The sequence below is a fragment of the Silurus meridionalis genome, chromosome 9, assembly GCF_014805685.1.
Source record: "Silurus meridionalis isolate SWU-2019-XX chromosome 9, ASM1480568v1, whole genome shotgun sequence".
Classification (NCBI taxonomy): Eukaryota; Metazoa; Chordata; class Actinopteri; order Siluriformes; family Siluridae; genus Silurus; species Silurus meridionalis.
In genome coordinates, this window is record NC_060892.1 from 9,037,009 (window position 1) to 9,053,989 (window position 16,981).

At 38.6% G+C, this 16,981-nt stretch overlaps 1 protein-coding gene across 4 annotated transcripts in view; it reads right to left on the bottom strand.

Moving 5' to 3' along the window:
- Window positions 1-6,165: 6,165 nt before the first annotated feature.
- arnt2 (aryl-hydrocarbon receptor nuclear translocator 2) overlaps window positions 6,166-16,981 on the bottom strand; it is a 111,564-nt gene continuing 100,748 nt past the window's right edge. For all 4 annotated transcript variants that reach the window (XM_046857776.1, XM_046857778.1, XM_046857774.1 and 1 more), the window contains 2 exons: window positions 7,480-7,625; window positions 6,166-6,540 (listed from right to left, as the gene is read on the bottom strand). In XM_046857776.1, coding sequence (XP_046713732.1) covers window positions 6,442-6,540; window positions 7,480-7,625 — 245 coding nt within the window. In that variant the 3' untranslated portion in view covers window positions 6,166-6,441. The remainder of the gene's footprint in view (window positions 6,541-7,479; window positions 7,626-16,981) is intronic.

The following is a 16,981-nucleotide window of genomic DNA, read 5'->3' on the forward strand; positions in this document are numbered from 1 at the left end:
GTATTAATTGAAGTCCAAAGTCATTATTTCTGCTAACCATCCACAGTAATCTTAAGTGTTGTTTTTTTTTTTTTTTATGCAGCAGCAGTGAGTGGTTTTCAATTGATAAGTAATCCATCCAGAAGTTAGGCATCAGGATGCAGGTCCTGAAAGCTCAAAAGTATGGATATAACCAGGATTCTTTAGAGGTTCGGCAACATTGAGGATCATAATCTAGTTAAGGAAATTTCTAATAAAGGTGTTTCCTTACAGTTTAGTTCCAAATTCCAAACCAATTATCCAAAACTCACTCATATCATGGCTGCTACCAGGACACTGGAATTCATTCCCGTTATTGCATTTAACGTGAACTGCCAGACTGCTTTCCAACCTGTAGCGCTGTTCATAATTCATCATTGAATTATTTATTGGACGATCTACCACCGCTAAATCTTGGCCCATTAATAACCATAATAGGCATACGAAATAAAATAAGTGTATGTCAATGGCACTACAATTGATAAATGTTGTAGTAATAAATGAAAAATTGGACCTTCTGGACCTTTCCCTCCTGCACTTTATCAGCTGTTACTTTGACTGTATTCTACTGGGGTCGTTAGCTAACTACTAGCATAAAAAAAATTACCCCATTTGGCTAACCCTGGTTTCAACATAGCAGCTAATAAAAAAAGGAAAATAAGATATTGGCTGGCTAAATATGGAAGTGTAACAATGACAATGCAGATCATGGTATGCATTAGCAATTAGCCCCCGCACTTCAGTCATCAGGGCATGTGACTTTTTTATTTCATAATTAGCACTTTACAATAGGTTCCCTGGTGGTCTAGTGGTTGGGATGCGGTGCTTTCACCGTTGCGGCCCGAGTTCGATCCCCGATCAGGGAACCAACCCCAGCCAATATAGTTGCACAAGCCAGTGCACTCTTAGTGCCGGTCCCAAACCCGGATAAATAGGGAGGGTTGTGCCAAATCAAACATGCGGATCATGAATATGGATGATCCGCTGTGACCCCTAATGGGAGAAGCCGAAAGAAAGTTTTTTTAATTAGCACTTTACAATTTGATTCGGTTTGCATGTTGTTTAGGATGGCACCTTTAGTTGTCTTCCATGCTTCACATTTCACAGATCAGGTGATGGTCCATGTTTCTTTGTCTGTTACTTAATTTCGTTGTTTCTACCTTCAAAGTTTTTGCTCTGTAAATATATTCAACTGCATTTTCATTAGCCTTTCTCGTTATTGCAGGACAACCTTCATTTACTAATCATTATAATCAAATTACTGAGCAAAACAATGTGTTTGACTTGCATATAATCACCTACATAAACATTTGGAAAGATTATTAAATAATTCATCTGTCAAGGGAAGCAAGAAAGTTTCGAATCCCGGAATGGCAAAAACAATTATGTTTCGTTCGTTCGTTCGTTCGTTCGTTCGTTCGTTCGTTCGTTCTTTCTTTCTTTCTTTCTTTCTTTCTTTCTTTCTTTCTTTCTTTCTTTCTATCTATCTATCTATCTATCTATCTATCTATCTATCTATCTATCTATCTATCTATCTATCTATCTATCTATCTATCTATCTATCTATCTATCACTGCAGAGTGGGCTTTCAGTCCAAATGCTCTTAAACATCGAGACACTGTATGACGAGACAGATCCTTACCCTGTTCAGTGCTGAAGTGGTGAGCAATTCCAGATGCAGTGTGGAAACCATTGCCCATTGAGATCCTCCTCAGTATCCTGTCCTCTCTTGTATTTGTCTTCTGTGGACGACCAGCCTTCTTGGCAGACTTGAATGAGTTTGTGATGTTGTAAATATTCAATATTCTTGAAATCACAGATTTGAAACGACCAACTTGTCTTGCTATGGCTGATAGGGTCATCCCTTTGGCCTTTATCTGGACAACCTGCTGCCAGAGGCTTTCAGTCACTTTAGAACGGCCCACCATCTTGCAGAGTCAGTGAAACTGGAAGGTAGGCTGCCAGTTAAATAGGGGTTTACAGATAATCAAGGAAATTATCACCAGGTGCCAGATTAACACTAATAACTGGGAGGTATCTGAAAGTGTTCTCTAATTTTATTCAGTGTGTTTTCTGCAAAATAATGTTCTTCAATTCAATTCAACGGCACTAATTTATTCAACACGTGATTAATGCAGCATGCATTTCTCTTTGACTATTTTTATATAAAATATAAATAAATATAAAAGAGGCTAAATGAAAACCTTCAATGCAACACATTTAAATAATAATACAATAAAATAATAATAAACTTTAACTAAACTGAAGTCTGCCATGATGCTCACATCCAGCAATTAAATCTATCCATGTGGAAACATAGCAAAAAGTTACGTTTGGTGTCCTGATGATTTACTTCATTTAAAAGTCCAAAATGTTTTGCCTTCATGCTCTATGTAGAGTTTGGTTTTACTAATAATAATCATACAATTACATAAAACCTCCATATTTGTCCATTCAAATGTTGATTAGAGTATTAAAAACTTGAAAAGTATTAATTTAAGGTACAGTTAGAACAGATAATAGTTGCGAATAATCACAAGTTAACTCATGACAATCATGCAATTAATCACAATTAAATATTTTAAGTTGACAGCTTTAATATAGTGTATATTGTATATACATTTTATGGCTGACCAGGATTTTACTTCTTATGCACCAAAACTTTAAGATTTTCTTCCCACTGAGATTAGACAGGCTGAATTCTTTAATGTTTTAAACATTTTTAAATGCTATTAAAACACGTTTTTTCAGGATAACTTTTCTGTGATATTTTTGTGATTTATGTTTGATGTTTATTTCATTTTATTCTCTATTTCTATGCTTGTAAAAATGCTATATAAAATAAAGATTATTATAACACTGTGGTGCACTGAGGTACAAAACGCTCACAAAGACCTATTTTAATTTCAAGGCCATTTCAACAGTGTTGCTTGGATGCTGCTTTAGATAAAAGTACCACAAAAATGCATGTCAATGTTTGTGCTCCATCAAGGAAACTCTTAAAGAGCAGTGGTGGACATTTCCATTTCTATTTATGTCGTTTGGCAGATGCACTTATCCAGAGTGACTTACAAAGTGCTTTGAAGTCATTAAATACATTTTATTACTGGTTCATTAAGATGCAGACTTAGAATACCATCAGTCTAAAATTCTTTTGGGAGAGAAAACAGTTAGGAAGTGATTTTTTTTTTTTGTGACAATTTAGAAACAACTGGAAAAAAGGACTTTATAAGTCATTTAAAGACTAGAGAGTCAGCTGTACAGACATCAGGTAGACGTTTATTCACCACCTCGCTGCTTAAACAGAGAAGATTCTGTAAGCATGTCTTCCTTGTACATGGAGGGATGGTGGGACCAGTCGAGTAGTGGTTGAAGATCAGATTGAGCGTGGTGCAGTGGTGGGGTCAGATTAGTGCGTTGAGGTATGGGGTTGCTGGTCTGTTTTTAGCTTTGTATGTGAGTTGCAGTGTTTTAAATCCGATGTGGGCAGTGAAAAGCAAGAAAAAGGAGGAAACATAGCAGTCGGGTAGTGTAGGAAAACCTAAAACATCTGAAAACAAGTCATACAGTTCCATTCTGCATCAGTTGCAAAGGTCGACCAGTCAGGAGAGAGTTGCATTAATCCTTGAAATAAGTATCTCTATCAGAATATTTCCATTCATTACAATTTAATGTGTAATATTTCACTATATATTTTCAATATATACCTAAATTCAATAAACGAGAACTTGTGGGACCACAAGTGCAACCCCACACCTCTCACAAAGGTTTCTATGGAGTTAAGGATCTCACTGTGTGTCTCTAATAGACAAATCACTCATTGAAGATGCTGCTGCAGAAGAATGCTGCATTGAAAAATAAATTGATCAGTACTTTTGACACTAAAATCAATTAGAAAGCAAATCTATTTGTACTTTTACTCAAGTAGAAATGCAATAGAAGTACTTTTATTAGAGTAGCTAGCATTACAGAAACCCACTGTGTTTCCCATCCAACAGTTCACAGCTCAGCACTGTCTTTTTCCTTTCTTTTTTTTTTTATTGTCTCATTTTCAGTTTTGTGATTTATGTTTTTAGGGCTTATTGTTACATTGTCTTTGTTGCCTTATTTTGCAAATTCGCTCCACAATTAAAATTTCTGCACTTCTCCATATCCCACCTTGACAGGAGTCATATTTAAGCAGTGTATTTATACTCCAGAACAGGAACGATGCACTTCACCCACCATTGCAAAAAACTAAGATGTAATGAATAAATCTGATGAACCCAATATTGAAATCCACATATTCAATGAGAATTTATTGTCACAAGCACAATTGGTGGTCACAAAAATGAACGGGACACATTTACACAGTTATACAGGTCTAAACTCATTGTACAATAACCAGACTAAACTAAATACCGAGAGTTGAAATATGCACGAACATTGCACATAATGATATTAAAACCCACACGAGCACACATGGAGCTGTGTATGCGAACGGACGTAAAAATCACAGTATTTACATAAAAACACCCATTTTATGTTTAGCAAAAAAGTTTTTTCCCCCATCAGTCCTTCATTTGGATGTGTTACACTCTTTTTGTGTAAAAGATTGAAATCATAAAATATCTGTTAGTTTAAAAAGTAAAGGTCAGAAAAAAATGATTGCTGCAGCCACAGAGACTATGAAACATGATGCACACGCAATGCTGATTTCCTGCACTGAGGTTGCTGCAGATGAGCAATGTTGAACGACTTCCCGAAAAAAAAAAAGCATCAAATTTGATGCTACAAATAGAACACTTTTCGTATACATAACCATCTACGACTAATATTAGATAATCTATATTTCAGACATCACTACATAGACTATATATGCCACACTAAGCGTAATGCTGGTGCAGTGTAGGATTCATCACGGAAAACACTGAAAATACTTATCATACATGATATTACAGCAGAGACTCATACTGACCAAGCCTTCTGTCTTGAGGACATGTTAAAATATGTATCCTAGGCATGTGCCGATATTTGACCAGGTCGCATACTCATACACTTTACAGTTACTACCTATGCGTTTCATTCGTACAAACGCTATCTGATCTAGAAGGCAGTAAAGATACATCAGCCTTCTAAGGTTTACTATTTGGCCCATGTTCGATGGTCACTTTAGATGTCCTTCTCTATTGTAGCCAAATTTCAAAACTGGACTAGACTAGTGATGCATGGGAAGTGGATACTGGTAATGCGCACCTAAAATAATGCCTGAGACTGAAGCCCAAGTGATACACGTGTGGGTGGTGTAAGTGTAGTGTACAAACAATAGGAAATGACTGTGATTTGGACGTATGTCATGATTAATAATGGCAATCGAACAATCCCTGCAAAAATATCAAACAATTACCTCAGCATCTTTATACAATGCATGGAACATGATCAAATGTTAAAAACAAACTCAGCATACGTTTACTGAGTGATTCAGGAGTTCAGTATTACAGTAATTAGCTAGGTAGGTAAGGAAAAAGTCATGAGGCGAATAAAAATAGGGCTGTACTTGACTTCCAATCTCTAATCAGGAAAAGTCACACACCCTTACCCTGAAATTCCTACTTGAAGATCCAGAGTTCCTTCAACAAACAGACTAATATGCGCTTGTTAAATCCATTAACACCGACTATACGGTCACTGTTTGAGAAGGAAAGAGTTCAGGTTGTCACTTCTCAGTTACCTGCTTAGCTTGTTGCTAACAACAATTGAATGACTAATGAATTGGAAACTCGTGTGGCTGAATGAGCACAAAACTTCACAAGCACTCACAAAATATAGTGGAACATCTTCCCATAAGAGTGGGGGCTATTTTAACAGTACAATAGGGGGCAATGGGATTTTTAAAAAGCACACACCAATCTTATGTTTAGATGTCCATCAACCTTTGTCTATATAGTGCACAATAAAAGATAGAGGTCAAAGGTTGGTTCGTTTCAGCCCTGCCCAATCAGCTATCCAATAGCCATCACTTAGTCCTGACCCTTGAATTTGCTTTGCTGGTGTAACCACTGTCTCTAGTGAAATTGTAGCAATGCATTTTTAAATGAGATTATGGTTTTGCGAATTCTATATTTATCTATGAATTCTTTGCTGCATTTGCGTGAGGAAAATATAGATAATCAGTCATGAGATAGACAGCTCATACTTGTACTGAAAAAGAACCATGATATGTATATGTGTCATGTTTTACAGGAAGTTGTCTGTTTGTTTTAGGTTCAGAGATGCACAATATGCAATGTGGCAGTGAAATTCAATATAATTTCCTCTTCATCAGTGAATGTGCCGTAACAGTTAGTAAGAGTTTGACTTATTTATCTTGATGACGATGATGATGCTGATAATGATCATGAAAACTAGAAAAACAAAATGACCCAGAAACAATTCAGTTTCCTGTTACTCAGAAAAAGGAGGAAACATGCCCAAATCGGCAAAATCTTCGATGTTGTAGTTGGCTGTTCCTTGCGTGGGGTCTCCAGTCATAGGCAACATGTCCTAAAAGAAAAGACAAAGTCTTCTTTCATTCTCAGCCATTAAAAAAAAAAAAAGAAAATGCAAATAACTGCTTGTTTAACCCAAATTAGTCAGCAATTAGCCAAGAAATGTTTGGTGCCTAATGTTTGCTTATTTGAATTTGCACTGGAGCTGAAAGGTTAATGTAGCCAACAAGTAAGATAAGCTTATAGCCTTCAATTACGCATTGTGCAAATTAGAGGTCTGAGTCATCGCACACGTGCCTCCATTAGTGTTCAGGATTTTAATAATTGGACAAAAAGACGTGATATATCTGAGCGAGCGCAAGACAACAGTGAAGCAAAAGCCTGCTGCTTAATAATAATCAGCAGCTCCTCCGGTCATGAATTCTGACTCACAGGTCAATGTTCAGCTTTATAAAAAAATGTGCATGAAGTAACTTTTTTCAAAAGGAAATTCATATTCATTTGTGTCCTTTCTAGTCCTTTATTGGCAGGCTGATTTAATTTGCTGCTTTAGCGAAGAAAGGACAAAGGTGTCTCAGATGTCTCCAATATTGTCAATCAAGAGTCCAAAATTCTAAACACTATGGCTGAACCCCAAAAACGTTGACACCTCTAGGGGGTGGAGCTGGACTGAGTACAACTATATATATATATATATATATATATATATATATATATATATATATATATATATATATATATATATATATATAAGGCTAATCTGCAAAATGCTACAACATGAAACACACTAATCCAGCCTGAAACACACTGAGTTGTCTTCACCTGTCAGGTAGGATAAGTTAGATTTGGCTCCACCCCATGATCCTTTTGCTTAAAGTTCCAGTGTAACACTAAATAAGCACCTGAATATTAACTGCAAAACAGAAATATGTGTGTGTGTGTGTGTGTGTGTGTGTGTGTGTGTGTGTGTGTGTGTGTGAGAGAGAGACAGTACCTGGAACACCTCAGATTGGCTGGGCTGAGTGTGTGTGTGTTGCTCTCCGCTCTGCTGGCTGTGGTGCTGACTCTGCCACTGAGACCAAACCTCGGACGGCCGACCCTGAAACTGAGCCCCGCTCTGACTGCCCTCACCTGCGACATCTGCATAACAAACACACGCACACGCACGCACACGCACACACACACACACACAGACACACAATTGGGTCAGCTGGACAGTCAATGCCAAACGACATTTTATACAAATCCTTTGAAAGCAATTCTTTGAAACAAAATGCAAACAAAAGTTGTCTTTCCATTATGTTCTGTTATGCTGACGAATCTTGAGAGAACATGAAGTCATGAAACGAGTCCTGCCAAACACCTAATCATGGACAGACTGGAACATACTTGCCAGGTCATGGGTTATTTAAAAATGCATTTCCCTCACATCACAACAATATTTTTTCAAACATATCTGACTCATGATGACAGACTCGATAATTGCCCAATAAGTTAACACTGCGTAGGAGGACAGGGAACAAAAATAACACCAGAGCGGACATCTGCTACTGAGATCACCACCAATCCTAATCATGTATATCCGTCGAGATCCCAGTGACTCCATTACTCCTACTACTTCCTCGTAACACTCGGCAGATGACATTATCAATCCCGATAAAGGAAAGGCTTTTCGGGTTAAGTGTCTTTGCTTCACTCAGAAAAATGTATTAGATACATCTCCTGTCTTCCCTCTAAAGGAAGACATTGACCTCCAAATGACGATGTTTAATTGGGTACTTTATCTCTAGCCTCACACTTCAGTCCTGGTCATAAGTCCTGTTTAAAAACACCTGATCCAGATGATAAGAACCTTGTAAATTGTGTTGTCTCCATCCACAGTGTGCCTTCAAGATATTACAATGTGCAATGATGTGTGATCACAATAATGCTGTATGAGTGATAGAGATATAAAGCAGAAACTAAAGTAGTTTGGGGTCATGTCTCCTATAATAGGAGTGAAGAAGGCATAACCTCTTGTGTGTGTGTGTGTGTGTGTATATATATATATATATATATATATATATATATATATATATATATATATATATATATATATAATTTCTAATTTTTTTGCATGTTTGTCACACTTATATTAGTATTAGATGACACAAGTGAACACAACAAGCAGTTTTCAAATGAAGGTTTTTATTACTGAAGGAAAAAAAATCCAAAACTACATGACCCTGTGTGAAAGTGTTTGCCCCCTGTTAAAACTGTGGTTTATCACACCTGAGTTCAATTTCTCTCACCACACCCAGGCCTGATTACTGCCACACCTGTTCACAATCAAGAAATCTCTTAAATAGGACCTGCCTGACAAAGTAAAGTAGACCAAAATATCCTCAAAAGCTAGACATCATGCTGAGATCCAAAGAAATTTTGAATCAAATGAGAAAGAAAGTAATTGAGATCTATCAGTCTGGAAAAGGTTATAAGGCCATTTCTAAAGCTTTGGGACTCAAGTGAACCACAGTGGAAGTCATTATTCACAAATGGCAAAAACATGGATCAGTGGAGAACCTTCCCAGGAGTGGCCGGTCGACCAAAATTATCCACGAGGTCACAAAAGACCCCACAACAACATCCAAAGAACTGCAGGCCTCATTTGGCTCAGTTAAGGTAAGTGTTCATGACTCTCAGATTTGCCAGAAAACATCTTGATGATCCCCAAGACTTTTGGGAAAATACTTTGTGGACTGATGAGACAAAAGTAGAACTTTTTGGAAGGTGTGTGTCCCATTTCGTCTGGCATAAAAGTAACACCGCATTTCAGAAAAAGAACATCATACCAACAGTAAAATATGGTGGCGGTAGTGTGATGGTCTGGGGCTGTTTTGCTGCTTCAGGACCTGGAAGACTTGCTGTGATAAATGGAACCATAAATTCAGCTGTTTACCAAAAAATCCTGAAGGAGAATGTCCGGCCATCTGTTCGTGACCTTAAGCTGAAGCAAACTTGGTTGAGCCACCTCTGATTGAATGAAAAAAAACAAAATGAAGACTTTGTAGTGGCCTAGTGGCAAAGTCCTGACCTGAATCCTATTAAGATGCTGTGGCATGACCTTAAAAAGGCGGATGAGTGACCAAAATTCCTCCACAGCGCTGTAACAGACTCATTGCAAGTTATTGCAAACGCTTGATTGCAGTTGCTACTAAGGGTGGCCCAACCAGTTTTTAGGTTTAGAGGGGCAAACACTTTTTCACACAGGGCCATGCAGTTTTGGATTTAGTTTTTCCTCAAAAATAAAAACCTTCATTTAATAACTGCACTAAAATTGTAATTAGTTTGATCATCTGAAACTTTAAATTGTGACAAACATGCAGAAAAATAAATCAGGAAGGGGCAAACACTTTTTCACACCACTGTATATTAGGGTTGTCAAAGGATGCTTTATGTAAATGTATGTTTATTACTACTGAAACCACCCTAAACATAGAGCATAAAGAACATAGACATGTTTCAAAGACAGTAGACATGTTTTTCAAAGAACTTGTTCATGCCTATTAAACACATGGAAAAAAAAAAGAACATAGAAAAAACACAGGTTCCCATTACTTCTCTTTCTTTGCACTGAGCCAGTTGTTCAAACATAAGTTTTACATTACTGTCCACATTTTCAGATGACAGGGCAGCTTGTAAAAACCACAAATCGTGTAAATGTTTTAAAGTAATCATGGTGTTAAAAATTATGTAAAATCGCCAGGACACAAAACAGAAATTTTGCTGTTTCCACGTGGTTTTAATTGCCAGATGTGTGCATCATAGATCATAGATTTGTGCTTTATTTGAGACTTGGCGCATTAGTATAACAAATGTTTAGTGATAAAAACATTTATTTTCGGTGGAGTTTATCCGAGTAATAAAAAGGACATTGTGAATAAATGTGTTGCATTGAAGGTTTTCATTCCACCGCTCTTATTTTTTTTTTAATAAAAATAAGAGAGGTGGAATTAAAGCCTTCAATGCAACACATTTATTCACAACGTCCTTTTTATTACTCGGATAAACTCCCTCAGAAATTTTTTTTAAATTAATAATAGATTATAAATAATCTATTATTTATATATATATATATATATATATATATATATATATATATATATATATATATATAAATAATAGATTATTTATATGTAATAGATTATATATAGCTAGAGACCACACCTGCTTCCTTCACTGCTACTCAGTGATCCTGAGGTCACAATGCCTCCTTCACTGAGACTGGGAAATATAAGTACTATTTCTCTTTCCTTTACTGGGGCTTAGAAATACCTAGACCATGCCTCTGTAACAGAATTAAAAATATAAAGGTCGTGTTATCTTTACTGTAGCTAATAGACACACAAGGCATACTTCTTTCACTGGGATTGAGAGATACAGAGGCAATAGCTCCTTCATTGGGGCTGACAGATAGTGAGGCCATGCCTCATGCTTTCACCAAGCCTGGCAAATACAGAAGCCAGACCTCCATCCTTTATTTTGACTGACAGATGTAATGGTTAATCCTCGTTCCTTCATTGATTCTGACAGATACAAAGACCATACTGGCTTCCTTTACCAAGACTAACAGACACATAGACCTTTCTGACAGAAAGACTGACACTGAGACTGAAAGTGAGTGTGGGAGAGATAGAGAGAGAGAGACATGGTGCCAGAAGATCCATTCAGATGCTAATCCAACTTTCCTAATACTTTTTTAAATGAAGCAGTCGCAGTACATATGAATCGCCAAAGCCATTTCCTAAAATATCTCTACCGTCATCTTTTCCTTCTATGGTGGAATATAATGAACACTTTTTTTTTTCTCTTCCTCACTAGTCAAGACCATTTGTCTCGAGCTGACGTGATCATTTAATCATGTGCATTATCTCCTACTTCATGTTTGAGGCCCGAGGCTGCTGGGAGACAGAAGAAAAGTGATGGAGCGTGAAGACCCGGACTCAGTGTGGGCACGAGCCTGTAGGCCATTTCCCATGGTCCCCTCCTATGAGAGACTGATGTGAGGTCAAGCTCCTCATTTCCTTACAGCGGTAACGCTCACTGAAGGCTCGCTGATGCGCCCTGTCGTAAATCTCTCTCTTGTTCTTCTCGTTCATCATTCAGCAGCTCGGTCTCGGTGCCTCTCTTCTCTCCCCCATCTGCCTCAGCCATCTATCTCCATCCTTCAATTCCACTCTCAGAGATAAGTGTTTGTGTACGTGCGTGTGAATGTGTGTGTGCGCATGCCTGTGTGCGTGTGAGCAAGAGAACAGAAAGTGGAAAATTACCCATATGGCCAAACTCTGTCTATTCTCGTCTCAGAAACATGTATAAAAGTATTTGATTTTTTAAGCACATTTCACTCCTTCAACTGTGTTAAGAATCTGTTTCATTTTCACATTTTAATCATATAAAAATATTCTGCATAAGGAATCAAACACAAAACACTAACAATACCCGATTTGAATGAGTAAACTCCATTAGAGCAGTTTTTCTAACAGAAAATTAATCAGCACTTTCTGGCCAATCAGGTTTAAGTATTCCACTATACTGTAGTATATTATATATGGTTAAAAATTGCTATCAAAATTCACTATTGTTATTTGTGGTTGAATTAGGAAATGGATGTATTGAATAAGAACAGGGATAAAGGAGCCATATGTGGTTCTTCTCCAAACTGTTGCCACAGAGTTGGAGACACAAAAGACATTGTATAAGATGTCTTTTCCCTTTACTTGAACTAGGACAACCAAAGCTGTTCCAGCATGACAATACTCCTTGTACAAAGACTGCTCAATGAAGATATGGATCTGCGGGGATGGTTCTCCTCACCCTACACCAGTACCTGACTTTACTAATACGCTTGTGGCTGAATGAGCAAACCACACTACAACCACAATACAAATTATAAAGGAACTTCTTACAATAATTATAACAGCAAATGTTTAAGAGCTCAGCAATGGCAGACAGGTGGTGCTGGGATTAATCTTCTGATCAGTTCAACTACCACTTACCCCATATAATAAATGCTATAGCTAAACTACATATATTGGCACCTCTGAAAGTTGTGAAATGTTATACCCAATACTGTGGTATACCCATTGTAGTGAGTTCTAGGAGACATATTGGATCTCCGTCATTATATATATATATATATATATATATATATATATATATATATATATATATATATATATATATAAAATTTGAGCTTTCAACTGATTAAAATATTAATTGCATAATTGTAATGAGTTAACTCACGATTAATCGCAACTTAATTGCACATTTTTATCTGTTCTAAATGTACCTTAAATGAATACTTTTTAAGTTTTTAATACTCTAATCAACATGTGCATGGACAAATATGGATGTGTTATGCAAATGTATGTTTATTATTAGTGAAACTATATCCAACATAGAGCATGACAACAAAATATTCTTGTAAACGTAATTATGGTGTTTTAAATTACGTAATTCATTACGACACCAAACTAAACTTTTGCTGTTTCTACACGGACGGTTTTAACTGCCAGATGTGTGCCACAATGTTTAGTGATTAAAAAAAAATTTCGCAGGAGAATATTTTTTTTTTTTATATCTGATTGAAGAAAGAAAGGACGTCGTGAATAAACGTGTTTCGTTAAAGGTTTTAATTTCACCTCCTTTATATTATTTATATTTTTTGTAGAAATAGTGTGTTAATATACATATAATAAAAGAAGTATAAATACGTTGAAAATGATTGGATTGACTCTTACATTTATCTAAAACTGAGACATGAAAACTACAAAGAGATTAGTGAAAATGTAATGTGCAACATTAAAGTTCATGAGGGTTTTTCATCACGATTTTCTCTGCTGAAGAAATTTACAGTTTTCACTTTGTGGTTTATGCATTACAAATTGCAATGCTACTAATGTTCATCGTGTTTGTGGAAGCATCAAATAAAAGGCCTATTAATATTCCAGCGTGCTGGAATATTATATCCCGTAAGTAATTAAAATTCTAATGCATTTTTAAAGGGACTTCGTTGCTCTAAACTGTATAGTTGTTCTATTTATCTAGGCGGAGATTCTTTCTCTATTTACTCGCTCTCACAGGAGTACAAGCCCACTTTAAAATGGTTATTTTCTGTATTACCTTTCTGGACCTGGCAGAATAAGACAAACAACAGAGAGAGACATTATACTTGCATTAATGCAACAACAGAAAATGAAATAGGAATATTTAGAACAATGTAAATTAATATCGCAGCTGGGCATAACAAAATCCCTTCCTTTAATCCCATCAGAGAAAAGGGTAACATTTCAATTTGGCCCTCCCTTCCCTGCATCGCCTCGCTCTCCTGCCGTGTGTTTGGAGCCCTGCTGTTTGTGGAAAGTGCAAGCAATGCTCCATTTCTTTTTATGACAAACACATTAAAATGGAATTATCTGGACATGGCTAGGCTCGTTTTTGAGGAGTGGGTAAAGGCCTCAGGGCATTCGAGGAGTCAGACACACTCTGAATCAAAGCAGAATATAAATACCACCATTGAACATGCATTATTAAATGGATGTGCTAATTAATGGCTGAAGGTGGAGTGTTTTCAGCCACAGGCAACAAGAGGTTGCGGGTCCAGGCTGAACAGCATGACTGCTCTTTTAGGACACCCCTCCTAATTATTGAGTTATGGTGTTCTTCCAGCCACCACTACTGCTAACAGGTAAATAAATTTAAGCCCAGTCATGGACAGCCACTGGAATGTCTCGGGTTACTTGAGTGTATCCCTCTTCCCTGAGAAAGCGGTGAATGAGAAGTGTTAAATTTGGCTTAACTAACCTTGGCGAAATTGGAATGTGTACACCTACGACACTATAAATAAGCGTGACATGGACACATCTTTAGGTTGTGCCTTTGTCTGAAGAGATGTACAGACACGCCCACGGTGCGGCAATGAGATGCAGCATCTCATTCCCACTTTTTTAGGGAAGAGTGTTACACTTAATAATCCAAGATGTTCCCAATCAAAAGCTACGCTTGGCACTGCATTTCAAGTATCAAGTTGTGTGGTGTGTGCACACAAACATTGAAAAGGTTTCAGACACGGCATCGGGATGTTCACTCAAGGACATACAAGTCTAGAGTAGCAATTTACCTCTAAACTATAAAACCTGAAAAGCATGTGTGGGGAGGACCAGCCTGCTGCACCACATATTGCTGCAAGAGGACACCTCTTACTAGGGCCTTGAAGGATGCAGCCCCCTAGTTAAATGGGCCCCAACTCCTAGAGGTGGAGCTTGACCACGCATCTCATAGGCTAGGGCAATGGCATCCCTCACCAAATGTGACAATGCATGCCTAATGGAAGCCGCCCCTGGTTGCGGCCTCTATAGCATATGAAAAGCTGCTCTGGCTTACGTCACTGGCTAGTGCGGTACACATAAAATGAATAGCATGTCCTAAAGTGAAGTCTCTTCTGCACTGGTTTTGCGTTTTCAAGAAAGATCAAATGTATAGTCGAGAATGGAATTTTGGAAAGATAGCTCAGGTGAGGATGCAAAATAGCTTTGACCAGTCCCGGGGCAAAGTCTAGACAGGATAGCATGATTAATAGAGCCTGAAAATCCCCAATTCTCTTCAAAGAAAAGTAATAGCTATAAGAAAAGCAATTTTTAGAGTCAGAAGCTTGAATCCAGTGGTTCCAAAGGGGCCCCAACCAGAGCCTCAAGCATTAAAGCTAAGACCTAGAATGAAACGCTGTCCCCTGCACCTGAGATCGGATATGTCTCCTCAGGAGGGATATTAGATCTATAAACCATACTCTGGTCAGTCAACAAGGCACTATCAGTAAGGAGCGAGACCCTTGCTGACAGGCCTTTGCCAGGGCTTCCGGGAAAATAACAATTGGTGGACAATATATAGGCCATTGCGTCCAAACCCAGAAGAGCTAGAGTTGTCCGAGAGAATCAGAGGGAGCATTGTGCTGTCTCCTATTAAGCAAAAAGGCTCACCTCTGCTATGTAAGATCTTTCACAAAACTGACTGGCCATTTCGGGGTGAAGTTTCTATTCCCCGTGTGTCTGGACAGCAAGTCTACTCCCATATTCATATGCACCAGAATATAAATCGCTCTGAGGGACAGGAACATTTTCTGGTGCCTGCCGAAACACCAGTGGTGGTGAGGATAATACAACAGACCCCTGAGAGTGTCGGGAAGGAACCCATAATCTCTGTTAACATTTCTTGTGCTCCTCCTTCAGGGGACACACCCCCATGGTCCTGGGTGCACCACCCTCAGGACGACATCTTAGACTAAATTAAATCGTCCTCATTTCCGCCCTTTTATTGGGCTTCTGAGAGCAACAAGCCGCTCCCCAGTCCCTATGAAGGGGTGCATGACTGGTTATGTTCTGTTTTTTAGGCTTTACGCTGCAGTGGGACCTGACTGGGTTTGGCTGGGTGACCCACAGCCTGAGCTCTGAGCACAGTGAAAGAGAAACTTATATAATGCTTCTGCATGTGTCTTGGTATTAATGTAGTCGGCAAATAGGCCGGAAGGTCACATGGGGGCATCTAGGAGTAGCACCCTGAGCCTATCCTAGATGCCCGTGAGGTTCAGCCACAGATATCTCTCCACAGCAACCACTGCAGCCATAGAACGGCCGATGGTGCGGGTCATTTGCTTTGTGGCACAGAGAGACAAATCCGTGACTCGGCATAACTCTGAGAATGCCTCCTCAAATGCTCCCACCTACAAAACCGCCATGGTGTGCAGGGCAGCACCAGCTTAACTAGCTGCCTGGAATTCCTTCCCCACCAATGTGGATGTTGTTCTACATGGCTTGGTAGGGAGAGTCACAAAGTCTTTTCCACCTGGGGCATCGTCATACATCCCTGTGCCTTTGCACACACAGTAGTCGAATAAATCGATGTTGTGGGCACAAAGACGCAAGAGAAATAAGGTTTACTCCATAAACATGATCACTCACTATGGAGATTGGTGAAAAATAGGAGGAAATGGCATTGGGGTTCCTCCTCCTGGCCACCTGACAGAACTCTGCTGTCCAGCTTAGAGTGTCTTGGATTCTCTTGCTCCTGTGGCCAGTCTAAATTAAGGCTGGCCCCGCACGAGTCACCACCTTGAGTAATTCCCAAATACTTTTTTCACATGAGGAGCGCTCCCAGGCAGCACTCTCAATCTCCCAAATGCCAGAGGCAAAAAAATCTGTGTCATTGGTTTGATCCGAGGAAGGGCTGGGCCTGGTGACAGACAAGGGCGTGCCCGCATCTCTCCTCTTAGCCAGCTCGACACGTGAGCACCATGATCTTAAGGAGGAAGAGAAGACTCGCCTCTCATGAAAAAAGGCGAGCCTGGAACGGAGCACTCCAATGGGTAGTGACTCGCAGTGCTCACACTCAGCATCCTTGAGAGCATTTCCCCCCTGTACACTCTAAGCAAAAATGATGTGGGTCATAACCTGAGATGAGCTGAA